Source organism: Cimex lectularius, unplaced genomic scaffold, assembly GCF_000648675.2.
Source record: "Cimex lectularius strain Harlan isolate CLEC.00 unplaced genomic scaffold, Clec_2.1 scaffold35, whole genome shotgun sequence".
Taxonomy (NCBI): Eukaryota; Metazoa; Arthropoda; class Insecta; order Hemiptera; family Cimicidae; genus Cimex; species Cimex lectularius.
Window position 1 is genome coordinate 1,755,599 of NW_019392746.1, and position 17,682 is coordinate 1,773,280.

General features: G+C 31.6%; 2 protein-coding genes across 8 annotated transcripts in view; one reads left to right on the plus strand and one right to left on the minus strand.

The window, feature by feature from the left end:
• The first annotated feature begins 1,266 nt into the window (after positions 1–1,266).
• On the plus strand, positions 1,267–6,647 carry LOC106669289 (translocator protein). The gene is made up of 3 exons (XM_014398641.2): positions 1,267–1,487; positions 6,060–6,275; positions 6,332–6,647. Exons 1-3 carry the CDS (start codon positions 1,359–1,361, stop codon positions 6,512–6,514), a joined length of 528 nt encoding a protein of 175 aa, XP_014254127.1. The 5' UTR covers positions 1,267–1,358; the 3' UTR covers positions 6,515–6,647.
• A 2,124-nt stretch (positions 6,648–8,771) lies between these two features.
• Positions 8,772–17,682, minus strand: part of LOC106669290 (complexin-like) — a 340,082-nt gene continuing 331,171 nt past the window's right edge. For 5 of the 7 annotated variants that reach the window (XM_024227159.1, XM_024227161.1, XM_024227158.1 and 2 more), the window contains 3 exons: positions 13,751–13,883; positions 12,440–12,448; positions 8,772–10,718 (listed from right to left, as the gene is read on the minus strand). In XM_024227159.1, coding sequence (XP_024082927.1) covers positions 10,645–10,718; positions 12,440–12,448; positions 13,751–13,883 — 216 coding nt within the window. In that variant the 3' untranslated portion in view covers positions 8,772–10,644. Of the gene's footprint in view, positions 10,719–12,018; positions 12,120–12,439; positions 12,449–13,750; positions 13,884–17,682 lie in introns of all 7 variants that reach the window. The other 2 variants (XR_001340913.2, XM_014398642.2) reach the window with 2 other exon arrangements.

Here is a 17,682-nt window from a genome sequence, read left to right on the forward strand (position 1 = left end):
TCTCCATAAAGTGATGAGCGTCGTGTCAACACTTAACTGTTGCAGCCGAAGCCCCTTAAGTAAAAGTGAAGATTTTTAGAACGGTGAATTGTGTAAAAAAGCCAGGATGGAGGCCAGATTTAAGTTTTCTAAATAGATAGACTTTTGTAAATAAATATTTTTTCAAGAGATTTAGCTAGGCTAGAGATGATAGGTGTTATCAGAGGTTTAAAGGCCTACATTTTGATCTAGCCTAATATCTAGGTTGAACACAAAGTTTGGAATCTGAAATCTGTGCAATAGAACTCTGCACTCAAAACGAGATTAAAAGGTGCACAGATATCCATATTCTCATACTGCCAAGAATTACTGAAGGCTTTAAACTCCACCTTCAACAAAAAACTTGTCTGGAGTGTTTAACATACATCTCCAGTTTCTGGAAAAAATGCAATCAGGTACCTCTGATGTGGACACCAAAGCACAGTGGGATTGACAGCAACTAATAAAAACAGGAGCACCCCTCACTTCTTTTGGACCAGAACCGCAAATTGGCATGATCGAAGGCCTACTAAAAGTGTTACTGAACAAATGAATGGTGATAGAAATTATCATATAATGATGAACTCATCATTTCATTCACCAGCAAAGCAACCTAAGAACTCAACATTTCAACGAGGAAAACAAAACTCTACCTCTACCTATGAAGGAAAATATTTATTCTAGCCACTACCTACACAAGTATCACCTCAAAAAATGAGAAAAATAGACAGAAACCTGCAGACTTTGAAACAGTGGAGTTCTCTGAGACTGTACAGCATTAGCTTAGAAACGGTACAGCCTCTTCAGAAAGACAATATCAACGCCTAAAGAAATAAGCAAAGAAGAACCTATAAAAGTGCCAAAACTAGTGTGGTAGTGCACGTTTTGGTTAGAAAATAAAGAAAGGTCAATTGCACAATAGATCTTTTAGGTCGCAGTGGAAGAAGGTAAATTTTGGTCAGTAGTGACCCTGAAGGAGGGAAAAAATTTCATGAGTTGACCAACCAAATGCAGGGAAAATTCAAAATAGTGAAAGCTGGTCATATGGAAAACCTTGATATTGACACTGACTCATGCACTCAAAAAATGAACAACAAAACTACAAGTTCCCAGATCAAATTCTAAACGAAACTGCTGGAAACGTGCATAATATAAATCATTAGCAACGTTTTACCCAAAATGTTTTTTTCCGCTCTGGAAGTCGTGACGTTCTAGGACGACGATCGTCGTCAAACAGTCGGAAAGTTGAGAAACGGCCTTGAGCCGGGAGAAGTGGACTCCCGACAGCTGGTAACACAATAGTCGATCTCATAAGACATTAATTTCATTAGTTACTTGTCATGCCAGCGTGTTTATCGAAGGTGGGCGGCGGCTGCATGCTACCTGCAGTAGCTGCTTCTGCACTGCCCTGCATCGGCGGTTGGGCCGGCAGCTACGCCGTCAGGCATAACTATTCCGGCTGGTACACGGTATATAATCATGTTTTTTCAATTTACGCATTTTTCCAAGCCTAACCCGGCGTTAAACTATATATAGATTAATTTTAATTTTTTTATTACAATTTATATGATAGAAATGTATTTTATGACCAAAAACAGCGATTTTATTCCAAGAAAAGTATTTTTTTACAAAAGCTCATGTCTGTCCTGGGAGCTAAAGAATAACCTTCCGCATGTCTATAGATATATAGCCATGTAGATATTCATTTATTTACATAATTATGTACAATATAGTGTAAATGTACCTAAATTCCTGCATTGTAGTTTTTGTTGCAATATACTACAAGAATATAATAACAATAATGAATAAGTCCATTAGGTTGATGGAGGAATACCCAGTACTGACTAATCAGAATGAGTGCAATGCATGAATGTATTTATATGTGCGACTGTCTTATCTAATCTAATTAGTATTAGGCTAGATTACAGTTTGCATGCGCTTGGGACTTAAGTAAGTGATGATCTCCTGGGCATCTGGCTTAAAGGGTATATTAGCGACCCAGCCACTTAATGGGGATGGGTGAACACCCTAATGTATAGACCCAAGGGTCAGTACATCGGAGAGTGACAACCTTTTGGGGTGAAAGTCCGAATAAGTTCATTAAAACAGCCACCTCTTCACTCTCATCTGGCTGCAGGTACTTCAACTGTACTTGCAGAATTCAAAAACATAGTACATAGTAGCATATCTGATGTATTCCCATCATTCGATATTTCGACTTGCCACTGCATGTAGTTTTGATGAGTCTATATCAGAAAGAAATATCAATAACTTTTAAACGTGAAAGTGCAATTGAGAAATGCACCCAACACATTTAGACAGAGGATATAAAACCAAAGACATAGCTATCGTGTTAGATAGCCAGGCAGTCATCAGATCACAGCCTGAGAATGGCGCTGAATTGCAAAACCAAACAGGTTAGGTGTGCAAAATAAAATCATACTCTGCTGGGTCCCAAGTCATGCAGGAGTAAAGGAAAACAAAAAAATGACCTTGCAAGGAAAGGGGCTGATAGATCCTGAACCGTGTTATCCATACTATCAGCAAGTATCTTAAGAGATAAAACATGGTGAATGTGAGGAAATGATGTATTCACTCTCTAAAACCTTTTGGCAAGATTTGGAAAGAAACAATACATGCATCAAAGGAAGCAGAAATAGACTCTGAAGCCTAACAGGACATTTTACAAAAACACTGGACCTCTGGGGGTTCATAAAACTTGCCAGAGTGAAATCATCTCTGATTATCCTGGTCACTTTTGTAACATTTCACTATCAGGGATCGGGTTGATACTCTTTGTTACCTAGTTACATGTGCCTATTTATTTTCTTTTTCTTTTAACAAGGGTATTTCAACTACGAATGCCGGTGTTTTAAAAAAAAAATGTATGTCAGATTCAAATGCAGGGCTGTTGGATTTGAACCCGGGACCTTTACAGCTATGAACACCATATCAACGCCTTAACCATTGTGGCAACTTATGCTCCCATGTGCCTATTTATATATTAAAAAGGAAAAAAATAGATATCTGTGGCCATTTCATTTGTCGTCGAGAATCCAATCCGATTACACGACATTTGAAAAATGGCAAAAAGGAGGGAAAACTCATAAGGTGGGGTTGAGATAGGAAGTTGATGTCCGAGAGGATCGAGGTCACGATAGCTCAAGTGGTAGAGCAGCGGCGTATGTAGCCGAAGATCTTGGGTTCGAATCCCGCTCTTGCCATTGACTTTTTTCATCTCAACTAAAAACCTTAATTAATTGTAATGTATTAATTGGTCAAGCGGACCACGAAATTAGTGAATTTTGGCATATGATGCTCCACAATCTCCACTTGTTAAAAAAATGCTCGGCATTTTTAATATCTCAAGAGGTCCGAAGTCGTCGAATGTAATATACAATATGCTGAAAGTGCCTTTAATCAGTTCTCTAGGAATATAAATGACGATAGTTTGTAGAAATCATGTAATATCTCAAGATTATTTGTTCAAGAAAGAACCAAATTCATTAACTTCTTAATTACTCAAAAATCACTCAAGCTAATCTGCTAATTAATACAGGTGTAATTTACATAGTTATTTATTGCAGGATTTTTTCTTGAATCCCAACGTTGCATGTTATTGTTGACCAAGTCGTATTCAAATCATAAGAAGAATATGCAAAATCTATATAGAATTGGATGGACCCTCACATTATCCAGCATTTCGATCAAAATTCATGTTATCTTCCTTTAGATTATCATTTATTACATTTGTCAATCTTTGGCTGAAAAAGAAAAAAAATTAAATGTGATATTCTTCTAGAGGGTGGTGAACTTTGGGCATTTCTGTTCATTCCAGTCACACTTTTTTTAAAATGAAACTTGGAATTTGTTGTAAAATTATTATTATATAATAACTAGATGTAGATGTGTTAGTGGGGGTGTGTATTACACTGCGCCCTTTAAGAGATATTGTATCCCCTGTTCTGTGGTTAAAGCACAGCAAGTCCTAGTTCATGAAGTAACTTGATTAGTAGGCCTGGTTTCAGTGGTTTAATCTCTTCTATGGTTACGCTTATGTCCTAAAACTTCTCCTGCGGGTAAGTGTATCGCCACATTGTGTTAATATTGGTGTGGCCTCTGCTTCTTTGCACATGCCATGTTGGGTTATGCCAATCTTCTTCAGAGTCGATTTAGTTAGTGTTCTGTCAAGAATATTGCTAGGATTCACAGTTTTTGCCTGTTTCATTTAATGAATTCTGTTACCTCATTCCTTCCAAGTTTGTTAAGAGGTTCTTGGATTGTTTGTGTCCAGTGATCGAGTTCCATTGTTTCTTCAGCCACAAAAGGTCTTGGGTCTTATCAGCAGCCCCTCTTCTTGCAAGGGCATCAGTTTTCTCGTTTCCTTCTACTCCCACATGTCCTGGAGTCCTGGGACCCAGCAGAGGCTTACTTTGTTTTGCATACCTAATTTGTTTAGTGTGGTTTATATAATAATTACAGAATAATGTTAATCTGATAATGTTATGATATTGAAAATTCATAAGTCATAGTGGTTAATGGATAGGTATTGATGGATGTGCCGTTGTCACTTTTCCTATTTAACTTTATTATTTTGGATAATTGATATCAGCCTTTAATATTATAATTTTGTATTAGCAAATCAAGGATAAGGACAAATAGAATTCTTTCTTAAGAAAAGAATTCTTTCTTCGTAAAGAAAATTTACTTCATCAAGCTTTCGAGTTATTTATCCCCTTAAATCAGGATTTTGAAACTATTGTTGATAATTAACAAGGTTAACAAATATGAATATCTACTTACAATATTGAAACTTACGGTTTCAAACATATTGAATTTCTGAGTTGATAGTGGAATGAGATATAAAACTCATTCATTCCATGTCGATATTGTCATTTGGATTGCAGGATGGTTCTTGTTACTTTATTTTCTATAAGCTGTTGAAGGATTAAATGAAACTTTCATAATGAAGCTGTACAGCAACTGTTAATTTAAAAGTCAAGCTTAGACGCTCAAAAGGAAATAAAAATCCTGAAGACAAATTGTGATAAAAAATAAATGAAAGGACCACCCACCACTAAATATGGCCAAAACGCACCATACAGACCTACGCTTGAGGATAAGCAAATATAATGAACAGAAATGACCAAAATACCATTTCTTACCGCAAAGTCCTTACAATAAGAAATCTGGAATGGCTTAAAAAAATTATTTTAGTGTTTTTTTATCTGTAATTTTTAATTTTAGCTGGCTATAAAACATTTTTTATTTATCAACAACGTATAATTTATGTTGTGTGTAGGGTTTTATTTTAAGAAAAACCAGGTTCATTTAATCAATTTAATGTATTTCAAAGCCTTACACGCTTCCTCTTCAGAAATATAAACATAATTAAATGATAAAGTTATGATTCTTTTTTTTATTATTGTTTCCTCCTTTTTTCTTATCATAGATGACAATTTCTATTTTAGTAGATTTTATTTTAAGGAGCGGATCGAAGTCACGATAGCTCAAGTGGTAATAGCACGGCATATTGAGCCGAAGGTTGTGGGTTTGAATCCCACTCGTGACACCAACTTATTCATTTCAACCAAAACCTTAAATAAAAATGTTAATTAATTGAAAAACTTAATTTGGTCAATCAGACCACTAAATATAATGGATTTAATAAATAAAACGAAGTATAACTTCACTAACAGCTCCCTGTAGCCAGTTCATATGTCGCCGAGAATCAAAACCTGATTACACGACATTTGAAAAATAGCAAAAGGAGAGAAAATTCGCAAGAATGTAGGTTGAGATGGGATTTGGTGTCTGAGTGGATGTAAGTCACGATACTTTTTTTTTTTTCAACCAAAACCTTACATAAAGATCTTAATTAATTGAAAGAAGTGATTTGGTCAATCAGACCACTAAATATAATGGATTTACTTTAAGGGTTATTAAATGTATCAATTATCCACTGTTTACCATTTCTATAGTTGACAGTGTGCAATCTGTTTATTTTTACAGAAATTCCTTTACTATAACTAATTTTTCAGACTTTGAATAAACCTAAATGGACCCCTCCATCGTATGTTTTTGCTCCTGTCTGGACTACACTGTATGCTGGAATGGGTTTTGCTTCATATCTGGTTTGGCGTGACGGAGGAGGATTTAACGGTGTGGCCAAAATGCCACTTATGCTCTATGCTACCCAACTAGCATTGAACTGGATGTGGACACCAATATTTTTCTCTTATCATTCAATAAAATGGGTAAAACACAGAGAAAAAAAGTTAAATTAGAATGTATAATATATTTTTTTTTTCAGGGACTTTTTGATGTAGGACTGCTGAGCGTGACCGCAGGTTGTTGCGCTGTTGCTTTCCATAAAGTTAACCAATCTGCTGGTTTACTCATGCTTCCATATCTAGGATGGTTGGGCGTTGCAACATCTCTTAATTATTACATTTTTCAACATAATGAAATTGAATCTAAAAAAGAGGAAGAGTAAGTTTTCCACAAAGTTTAACAATTAGCAATGATAATCATGCTCAAAGTTCAAAGGATGATGCACTAATTTATAAAAAGTGAGTTAAAATTGTACATTAAAATAAATAAAGCTTGTGTTCAAATTAGTTAAAATAGCAATTTTATATTAGTTTAATTCCACATGTATTCATATCCTGCAATTTTTACAAACATTCCCCTGCTGCATATTTGATGCTAGGTAACAGCATGCTTTCAACCATAGAATATAAAGAAAATTTTCAGCAACTCAAGGAAACCATGCAGATCGAGGAAAAAGAGAAAAAATGGGTTTTTAAATAAAGCCAAATTTCCTTTAACAACAACTTGTATTACCAACAATTCCTATAAATAAATTATTAAATTTACATTATCTGATATATTATGCTAAATTCTAATTAAACTGAACAAATGTTTAACCAATTCTTTTCTTTTTACCCCCCTATACAGCAGAGTTATTTATCATTGATAAGTATATATTTTAATATTTTTAAATTTATGGTTAAGATACACACGTAATATTCTATTTGCTTTTCATCTTTTTATTTTTGAATCTTATTGAACTGCATATGTTTTCTGTGTGTGTGTTTTTTTTAAACTATAACGTTAGTCACCATGTGTTTTATTATAAGGCAGTTAGTATTATTAAAGTAATTGCAATTAACTTTCTATAATTACAACAATGGATTTGTGTATGTATAACAAAAGCTTTCTAAATATTTTATTCAACTTGTCATAAAATGATTATTAATAACAATATTCTCCTTACAAACTAACGCGTATAGCTAACAATTAATTCTAAGTGTTTAAGGTCCATTTTTTAAATTTCATTTTTAACAACATTATAATTTTTTTTTTAATTTTATTAAAAGCAACTCATTTTTTATATTTTTATGTGGACAGCTATTTTATAGCAACACACCTAACAACCCCTAAATGTGAACATGTTTATATTTTTAATTTTAATAGCTATACAATAATTTTTAAAAGTGAATGGATACCTTTTTCTTTTATTCTAAAGGTAGGACCTTCTTACTGAAAATACCCATTATCTCTAATAACTGTCGACCAACTGACAGTCAAATACCCCCTGAGATGGACACTAAGTGATGCCTACTTGTACCACAAAAACTAACCAAACCGGAAAATTTTAAAAATAAAATTTCAAACATCTAAATTCACGTTTTTTCTTCTTGTATATACACTATACATAATTAAAAGAGTTTCTACTTTATAATATTCTTGGTATTTAAGAGAAAGCAGCCTGCATAATAAGGGGTTTGAAAGAGTTTAAAAATCAGTACTTGTCATGAAATAATTTTTTTTTACCGTTTTACGATAATTAAAAGTTAGCTCAGAACAGGCAGACATAGAGCATAAAAAAATGCAAATTATCTAGTTAACAACAAAGAGAGTAGTAAAAAATTGGTCGTATTCAGTTTAATGATAACTCTTTTTACCAATTTAAAATCAATGTTAAGAACAGTTTCACCTGGTCTGTACTTTAACCGCATGTGGTACCCCAAGCATATAGCATCTAACCAATTCCTAACAAGGTATTTAAGCTACTTTCTTTTTTTTTTCCTTTTTTTTAGATTTATAATAACATTTAACAACATTTAAGTTAAGCACAGAGAGAAAGAAACACAACAGAGAAAAGTAGAAACATCTATGGCATGCTCAAGGGTATATAGTGATAACTTCATAGCTTAATAGATGATTTTTCATTAAACTTTTGCAATAAATAAAAAAATCCTATGGCCATAACTAAAAGATTATATTGGCCTTTAATCAAGTATATAAATAGAATAATAAATATATTGCATTTTTATATTTTTAATTGAAATTATATAATTGACTGGAATATTGGAAATAGCCTAGTGATATTTTTAATGATAATGAACTTAACTATGAAACGTACAAATTATATACAAAATGAAACTTTTACTTATTAAATAAACAATATTAACCAATTGTTAATGGTGTTAATAAATTGTTAGAAACATTATAAGGTTAGTAAAATAAAACAAAAATAAAATCCACTGTCTCATAAATAGATCTTTATGAACTAATAATAAATTTTAACTTAAGGTTAAAACAACTTAACATTTTAATATTTTGAGAAAAGAATGATAGATTAAAATACTAGACAGTGGCACACATTGATCCAACATTGAGACATCAAGAGACATAGAACTTTGTATCAGTAACAAGACAGAAGGGAAGAGACAAGATAGAGACAACATTCAAAGCGAAGCCACATCTAAAAGATTAGAGAAGAAAGTCAAGGAGATATTAGAGAATGCAATATAATAGAGAAAGATTTTCGAATAGGCCTATAGAAATTGTAAAGAGACCAAAATTATTTTTGCACTTTAAAACTGGTATCACAATGTTTTTGACTTCTGGACTATTCTTCAAAGCCCACTTTTACTTTTTTAAAGGAGGGGAACAAGGAGGGGGGACTTGTAAAAAGGTTGGAACAACACTTTATTATAATCTCATTCAACAATTAAAATATACTTTTTTGAGATTTGGTAATTAAAAAATGTATTATTTAAATATACTCTTCTATTATTAAATCATTAATTTAAAATTGTAATTAGCCACAGAAAGAAAATTATTAAAACGGGGAAGTGCACTCACTACACACATTATGTACATTTGGAGACAGTAAAATCCTACATTTATCAAAAGGTTTCAGACAAAAAGACGTGTTCAACAAATTTAACAAATATCGTTCTTCTGCCCGATCCCTTTTGTATTATTTTCATGTTATTTTTTTGCAATGCTTATTTTCAAAACTATTAAAACAATGTGGATTAAAATCTTCCTAACAATTATATACATACAGCTATAGATTACTTAAAGATCATCATGTAGATGCAAGTAAGTTTATTAAAATCTATATAATTTAACATGGGTAATCCAAAACAAACAAAAACATCCAAACCTACATGGAGACACAACAATCATACTTCTGATTCCATTAAGGCAAAGTACATGGAATGATATTAAATTTTTCCATACAAATTTTTCGGCGTGAGGGCCCCTTACTTTGAAACTTAAAAACAATGACCAAAAAACAAATACTACTTATTGAGCCTTAAATGAACTGACATCTTAAGGTTTTTATTTAAACTCTATATTTAACAAACTACCACATTTATCGTTGTACAATGACAAATCACATCTATGAAATTTGAGGTTTCCTGTATTGTACTTTTCTTAGATTTTGTTATTTGATAAAGAAATTTCTTTCAAATTCATTTTTTCTTTATATTTTTAAAGGTTTAACAATTTAAAATGTATCACAAAATTTTTTCTTGTTTAATTTTTATATCTAATTTTTTACAGGCACTCAAACTCTTGCACTCAAGGTAAATTACCATTTCATTCATATATTCTACATGGCGAAAGCTTCAACGGACTCTATTTTTTGTTTTCATTTTCTTTCTTCTTCCGGTGTTGGATACAAGATAACGCTCCACGCTCTAGTCAATCTTTGAGCATTGTTTTTTTTTCTTATTCTTTGGAAAGACAACCAATTATAAATCAAAATGATGAAAAGCTGACAAATGAATGTTTTCACATTTCAAAGTAGTTAACAATATTGAAAAATATCCAAAAATCTTCCCACCTACTTTCTTTTTTTCTTCTTTTTTTAAATATATTTTAAATATCAGTCTCTAGTTCATTGGCAGTAACTGATGTTTTAAAAAATTTCTCACCACGACTATTTTCTCAAGTTGAAAACTTGATTTCAAATTAATATTCGGCATATGAAAATTTCAGAAAAATGTCAGCTAAGTACTTAAATTTTTTTGCTAGCAGCAATTTTTCAGATTTAAAAAATATAAATCTTTCAGCTGCTTAAGGCACCAACAACATGTTTATAAATACTTAAGACCTGCAAATGTATGACTCCATTTTATAATTTTTTTTTTTATACAAAACATTTAACATTTTCTTTTTTATAACTACCCATGAGCGTGGAGCGTTTAAAATGATTTTACAGTATTACATTTTAATAAAAACAAAAAATCTTTTTTGATGTATAACAAATGCTTGTAAATAAGTCTCTTCATGTATTCAATGTTGATAATGGTGGAGTGCTCACTGAAGACTGCACCTGCTTTCTATCTGGGTCTTAATTTCATTCACTTGTGTCTCTATAGAGTTCTTCAGTTCTGAAATGACAAACAACATGAAGATTAATTATCAATTTAGGCCAACTTGGATTTTCTTGATTCCAGTTTCGAAACTATAAATGATTAAATCACTCGAAACATAGACCATCTAGAAATTAATGAAAGTACAGAGAAACCAGCATAGGACATGAATTTTAAGTTCAGTACAAGTCCAAAAATTAGATTGTTCAAATATTGACATTTTTCACTACTTAAAGTTTTACGTATATATTTTTAATTTATGGAAAAGTTAACAGTTGTAAATAAACATTCTAATCATGAAGCTAAGCCAGATGGCTGTTTTATTTTATTTTTGTCTTTTAAAATAAATGCAAGTATAATTAATTATCAAAATTTTCAAGTACAACTCAAGTTATTTTAAAAATTTACAATTTGAAATAATTTACATCTTATTGATTTTTTTCTACTTATTTACACTTGAACTCATAATTTGAGGTCTAGTGATAGTGATTATTATCAAGATCATTAAATTAAGAGTCATTATATTGACAGTTTATCCTCAATTTATGAATTAGTTTTCCATTTCAAACCAGTCTACTAATAACATATCTATCGCTAGATTTAACATATAAGGGTGAAAGAGTAATACTAAAAACAGACAATTTACATCCACAAAACTAAACTTTCAAACCTGAAAGTTTAATTGGAAAATGAGTAATATTTACTGGTTAGTCTAGTGATTTAAATTTAGGAATAATACAAAGAGTAATGGGAATAGGGTACATTTATTAAAGGATTCAGTGTGCATATGTCTACTTTACACAGACATGTCTTAATATTGTTAAAACATCAATAAATATACGATTTAATCCAAATTTGAATGAGGTGAATTTGAGGGAACAGAGAAGACAAGTTTAAACTAAATGCCATTAGTATTTAAAAAAAAAAAAGATTTGTTTAATTAACATGCAAATGAGCGACAATCATTCACCTTGAAGAACGACATAGAGAATTACTGAAAAGAAACTTGACTCCTTACCTAAAGTCAGTTAAAAAGAAAGATCTAAAATTTTGAACAAGGATAAGTATCCTAAACAGAGATACTTCTCTGTTCATAATTTGAGAGAAAATAAAAAACAACAAGATAAATAAATGAAAAAGCGTCCCATTGTAAATTGTGATTCATAGAAATAAACAGATTTTTAGTATTAGTTAGTTGATGATAACAGAAAGTAGATCCCGCATGCCAGAAGAATTGAAGTTTGAAGAGAGCAGAGGAAAGACAAGGCAATAGACAATCTTTCTTGGTTTTTAGGCAGATAACAAATTTTCATTTTACCTTTCCGGTGTGTTTGTGAGAGTGGAATTTGTGCAGATAATTTTTGAAGGGATGAAGATTTTTCTAAAACCCACATCTTAATAAACAAGGACACCACCGGTCTAGAAAATTACAGAACACAAAAGTACAAAATAAAAAAATTAAAACAAATCAAATTAAAATAAACTGTTTCAGAAAATAAACAAATTAAACAAAAAATAAATAAATAAATAAAATAATAATATAAAATGATAAAAAGAAGATGAAGTAGAGAGAGTAATAGAGTATTACAATAAGGGTATGAATGCTAATCACAACATCAAGTACAAAGACGAAGAAGCAAAAGTCTGCCAATCCTCGTCATTATAAATCACAACATCGAATACACAAATGCATATTTATATATATAAAAAAACTGTGCTCTTTTGTTTTTTTATTTTACCTTGTATCACTGTGGCAAGCATTCAAAAAATTACATGAGTATACTCTGTGCAGCTCACAATAAAAGGCAGTATTAACAGAAATAATAAACAAAATAAAAAAAATAAATTGAAAGAAAAATAGATGCAATCAAATGCAAAGTAGAATCTATAAATTGTATGCGTGTTAGCAGTATGCGGTAATTACAATTTCCTATGTTTTTTGAAGTTCCTGCAGTAGATAATCTATTTTCTGTTTAGAATAGCTTTATTGTTGGTGAACAAACAAAGTAAAATATTGCATGTTATTTGATTGACCTTATGTTAGTGGGATTTTTTTAAAATAAAACCTTTAATTACACTTGATTTTTAAACAAAAGGCACTTATAAAACAGTGCAAAACACCAAGTTCTATACTCTACTTCTGTGCCTTTTATGTCAATGGTTGTGAAATTTAATTTCAGTGCTTTCTTACTGCTGGATGTATACTGGGGGTCGAATAGGACCAATTAATTATTTGGATAATAAAATAAATGCACTTTTAAAACAATTAAAATAAAAAAATGACATGAGTTTGCTTTGCAAATCAGCTATTATTCTATACTATTTATGCATAATGCTTAATAGCCCATTATTGGAATAAGGAGGATGCTGATCAATTAAAAAAAAGTAATCTCAATCAATTTCACTGTTTTTACTACATTTTTAAAATGGAAACGAGCTAAAATTATGCAGTGTTATATGCTAAATGTATGGGCCACAGTGGCCGAATGGTTAGGGCGTCCGAATTGTATTTTGCCACTCTAGTGGTTCCCGATTCAATTCCAGGCACATCCCATGTAATTTTAATTTATAATAATATGTGAAACGAATTGCAAAGTGGTTTGACCTCTCATCCATGACACATAATGTTGGAATGCTACTATAGTTGCATCCTGTTTTATTCAACAGAGGAGCTTAAGCTAAAAATGCATAAATACATGTTTTTGCTACATGCACTGGCAGGATTTTCAGAAATGCCGTCAAAATGGCAAAAATAATGTTAAAAAAAGAAAATAATAAAAAAAGTTATGATAAATTCATTGCAAGAAACAAGCTTTGCAACCACTTGCCACGTCGTTTTTCACTTTTCTATAAAAAATCTCTATTAACACATTTGACCCAAAAAACAGGATAAAATTAACAACTTTATTATTTAAACAGATTTGAATTGTAATTAATAAAAAACTTTTTTGTTTTAAACATTATCCCTATAAACAGATGGATTATGGAAAAGGTGGGAAGGTCATTAAACGAAGGATGATAAAAATGATGTTAGGATAGAGGCAACTTACTTGTGAACTCGTCTTGTTCTTCTGCTTCCGCTTCACGTGCCAGCTCCTCAGGCGTCTTCTTCTTCCTCATCAAAGGATTTGCTGGTTCTTCAGGAGGCTGTTCAATCACTTCTTCCTTCTTCTTAATATTATACTGCAACAAACAGCCGATTTGTAATTGTTGTTTAGAACTAAATTCACTAATTTTGTGGTCCACTTGACCAATTAATACATTACAATTAATTAAGGTTTTTAGTTGAGATAAAAAAGTCAATGGCACGAGCGGAATTCGAAAAATGGCAAAAAGGAGGGAAAACTCAAAAGGTGGGGTTGAGATGGGAAGTTGGTGTCCGAGTGGATCGAGGTCACGATAGCTCAAGTGGTAGAGCAGCGGCGTATCAAGCCGAAGATCGTGGTTCGAATCCCGCTCGTGCCATTGACTTTTTTATTTCAACTAAAAACCTTAATTAGTTGTTTAGAACATTTGAACAATAAATAAAAAATTCACGCTTGACAAACTTCAGGAGGAGAAAATCATGCAAACTCTAATTTATGTTGCTAAACTTCATAGTAAGTTAACAATGAAGATCTAAGTAAATAAAAATAAAACAAAGCCTTATATTTTTTTTATATCTTCCACAATTTTTTGCCCTTTGTTCCTTTATTGATTAATTGTGATAACAGTGATAATATAATATTTAGATGTGTACGTTTTTCACACGTTCAAAATTGAGTGGCATTAAAAAAACAGTTCATTTGCTTGTTCACCCTTACAATTCATGTTGAACCTGTTTGTAACTACTTCAATCTAAGGATGAGTGTTTAATACTTGAAATGCAGTTGTTGCAAACAACAAATCTGTGAGTAGAACCATCATTTAAAAAAAGTAAATCTATAGCTTTTTCAGTAAAATTAATAATTTTTCCAACTAATTTAATAATTGTTTCACCCAATTTAATAATTGCCTCAACTAATTTAAAATTTTCCCTTTCGAGATTTTATAGTCGGGGAGAAAATAAATACGAGCTAGAAGTTCTGCAAACCTTCATTTAAATTTCAAAAAGTAAAATCATTAAATCAAAAAATGTAAATATTTGAAAAATGTTAACCGATCACTGCTAACTCTTTGGCGACTTTTTATGTGAGGTTTCTTTATGTAATGCATAATTATGGACAATATTACAATTAATTAAGGTTTTTAGTTGAGATAAAAAAGTCAATGGCACGAGCGGGATTCGAACCCACGATCTTCGGCTAGATACGCCGCTGCTCTCCCACTTGAGCTATCGTGACCTCGATCCATTCGGACATCAACTTCCCATCTCAACCCCGCCTTTTGAATTTAATATCCTTTTTGGCTAATTTCGTGGTCCGCAGTGAATTTAATGAATTAAAATGAAGTATACTTCACTAAAGCTCTCCTTAGCCATTTTCATTTGTCGCCGAGAATCCAATCCGATTACACAACATTTGAAAAATGGCAAAAAGGAGGGAAAATTCAAAAGGTGGGGTTGAGATGGGAAGTTAGTGTTCGAGTGGATCGAGGTCACGATAGCTTAAGTGGTAGAGCATCGGCGTATCTAGCCGAAGATCGTGGGTTTGAATCCCGCTCGTGCCATTGACTTTTTTATCACAACTAAAAACCTTAATTAATTGTAATATATTAATTGGTCCAGCGGACCACAAAATTAGTGAATTATGGACAATACAGGATCCACACAACATCTGTAGTTAAGAGGTTGTGGAATCATTTTCTCATACGATAATTTTCCTGCCGCCTTACTCACCAACACTAAACCCTGCAGAGTATGTGTTCTTCTAGATTAAGACAGCTGTGAGGACCCTGTTGGCTGAAGCCAAAGGAACTCACAACTCTTGAAATAATAAGCTGCAGTATCAGTTCCATTTCGGGCACCAACTTCTCCAATTATGTAATGGATGTCCTTTTAAAGCTGCCAACCACTGGCATTGGACTGCCGCCACTCCATTAATTTTTGTTGAAATTATCATTTTTTCAAATATTTTTATTTTTTTGATGAAATAATTTTACTTTTTAGAAATTTAAATTAAGGTTTTCGCAAGTACTAGCTAATATTTATTTTCTCCCTGGCTATAAAATCTCGAAAATTATTAATTTAGTTAATGCGATTATTAAATTGAATAAGACAATTATTAACTGAATGAGATGATTATTAAATTGGTTGGAAAAATTATTAATTTAACTAAAAAATGCTATATGAACTCACCCCACTAATCATCATTTCTATTAGCTTGCTGGACAAATTTATTGGATTATAACACAATTAACAACACTTCCTCCACTTATTTAAAATCCTCCAGTAAACAAGAACTTTTAAAACTTTATTATAAATTAAGACTTTTATGCTCTAAAATCAACAAATCAATCTAGTGCATTTCCCACTCTTTTAAATTAAACCTAACCCCAAAATTCGTTTTTGCTAAATTAAATAAAAATAATTTTTCAACTCTCTTATACTAAAATGCCTTAAAACAATATTAAAAAATGAATTAAATAAATTATATAGTCAGAGAGATACAAAACATTTTTACCAATATCTACTTCACACTAGGCTTGATTCATTATTATATCCATTAGATGAGGATAAATTCGGTTATGATAAATGATCAAAAGTTAAAAGTTTCATTGATAAAAACCAAAATAGCATGGATAAAAAAATGAAAAACATGAAGTACGAGTCACTTAAAAATACTCATAAAAGCCAAACAAAACCAATTAAATTTTACCCAAAGGTTATAAACATAATAAACATGGAAGAAGGAATAAACATGGAACAGAATAAACATTAAGAAGAAAACAATTTATTAAATAATGGCTTAAAACTTGTCCTAAAACCAGAGCTAGATACACCAAAACTACTATCCCTTGGTTCAATCAGTTGATTGTAGTAAAATAAATACAAATATAATATATTAAAGTGCTGAAGTAATTGAACCAAACTTGATAAATTTAAACGTCAAAGAATTAAATATCCAACTTACAATTAGGTCTATTGATAAAAAGTTAAAAAGTAAAAACAACGTTATTTTAAATGCAGATAAAGGAAATAGTATAGTACTCAATGAACACCAAAATAGTTTCTAAAGTTAAAGAATTCCTAAACCACAACGATTATAAGGAAAAAACCCCACCTTAGAATTAAAAACTTCAAACAGCTATAAAAAAAAGACTGACTTTCTATTCTCATATGACCAATATGCAGTTAAAAAAACAAAGAAACTGAAGCGAAGATGGTGACTTCCTAATCAATATTACAATATTTAACAATTGAGAAAAGCTGGGAGAGCAATGGTTACTGGCTATCCTCGTGATATAACATTATCAAATGAGACAAATATTGTAGCTCATTACAATGTATGTAGGTTGTAAAGATTTTAATTAAAAAAAAGATTAATACATTAATTCAGAAAGAAAACACAATATGTAGTTATTTATGTCACAAACCTTCAAAATCGTGTTAAAATTTAGGATATAAAATTAAAAACTAACACTGCATAACTATTTTTTTTATTGAACAAATTTCTTTTCCAAATTAATAGTTAATAGAAGCTGGTAAGATTTGGTGGTGCTTCTTTTTAACTTGGCTCTGTTGGACCTTTCGGCCGTTAGAGGGCTACTTTCCTTGAAGTTCATAAAGTGCCTTCAGGTGAAAACATCTCTCTTCGCTAATTATGGCTTTCCTTCAAACTTTATGGTCTCTTAGCCGGTCGTAAACTCCGAGAGCGGATTGATGACTCCTAGTCGCTGAAGGCTAAAACAGCAGCTCACGCCTGGCGTACTCCTAACTTCTTTCCAACTTCTTTATGACGCGATATCAAATTTTCTTTGTCTTCCGCACTTTTGTTCCTGGAAATGTGAGATTCCTATGGTGCTGGTGCTCAATGTGGATCAATATGACTCCATTAGGGAGTCG

What these genes read in the sequence shown, in the direction of transcription:
- LOC106669289 (XM_014398641.2), top strand. Translation starts at nt 1,359, where the DNA reads ATGCCAGCGTGTTTATCGAAGGTGGGCGGCGGCTGCATGCTACCTGCA. An exon ending in ACTATTCCGGCTGGTACACG is followed by an intron (nt 1,488 to 6,059) that starts GTATATAATCAT and finishes CTAATTTTTCAG; the next exon opens with ACTTTGAATAAACCTAAATG. An exon ending in CTTATCATTCAATAAAATGG is followed by an intron (nt 6,276 to 6,331) that starts GTAAAACACAGA and finishes TTTTTTTTTCAG; the next exon opens with GGACTTTTTGATGTAGGACT.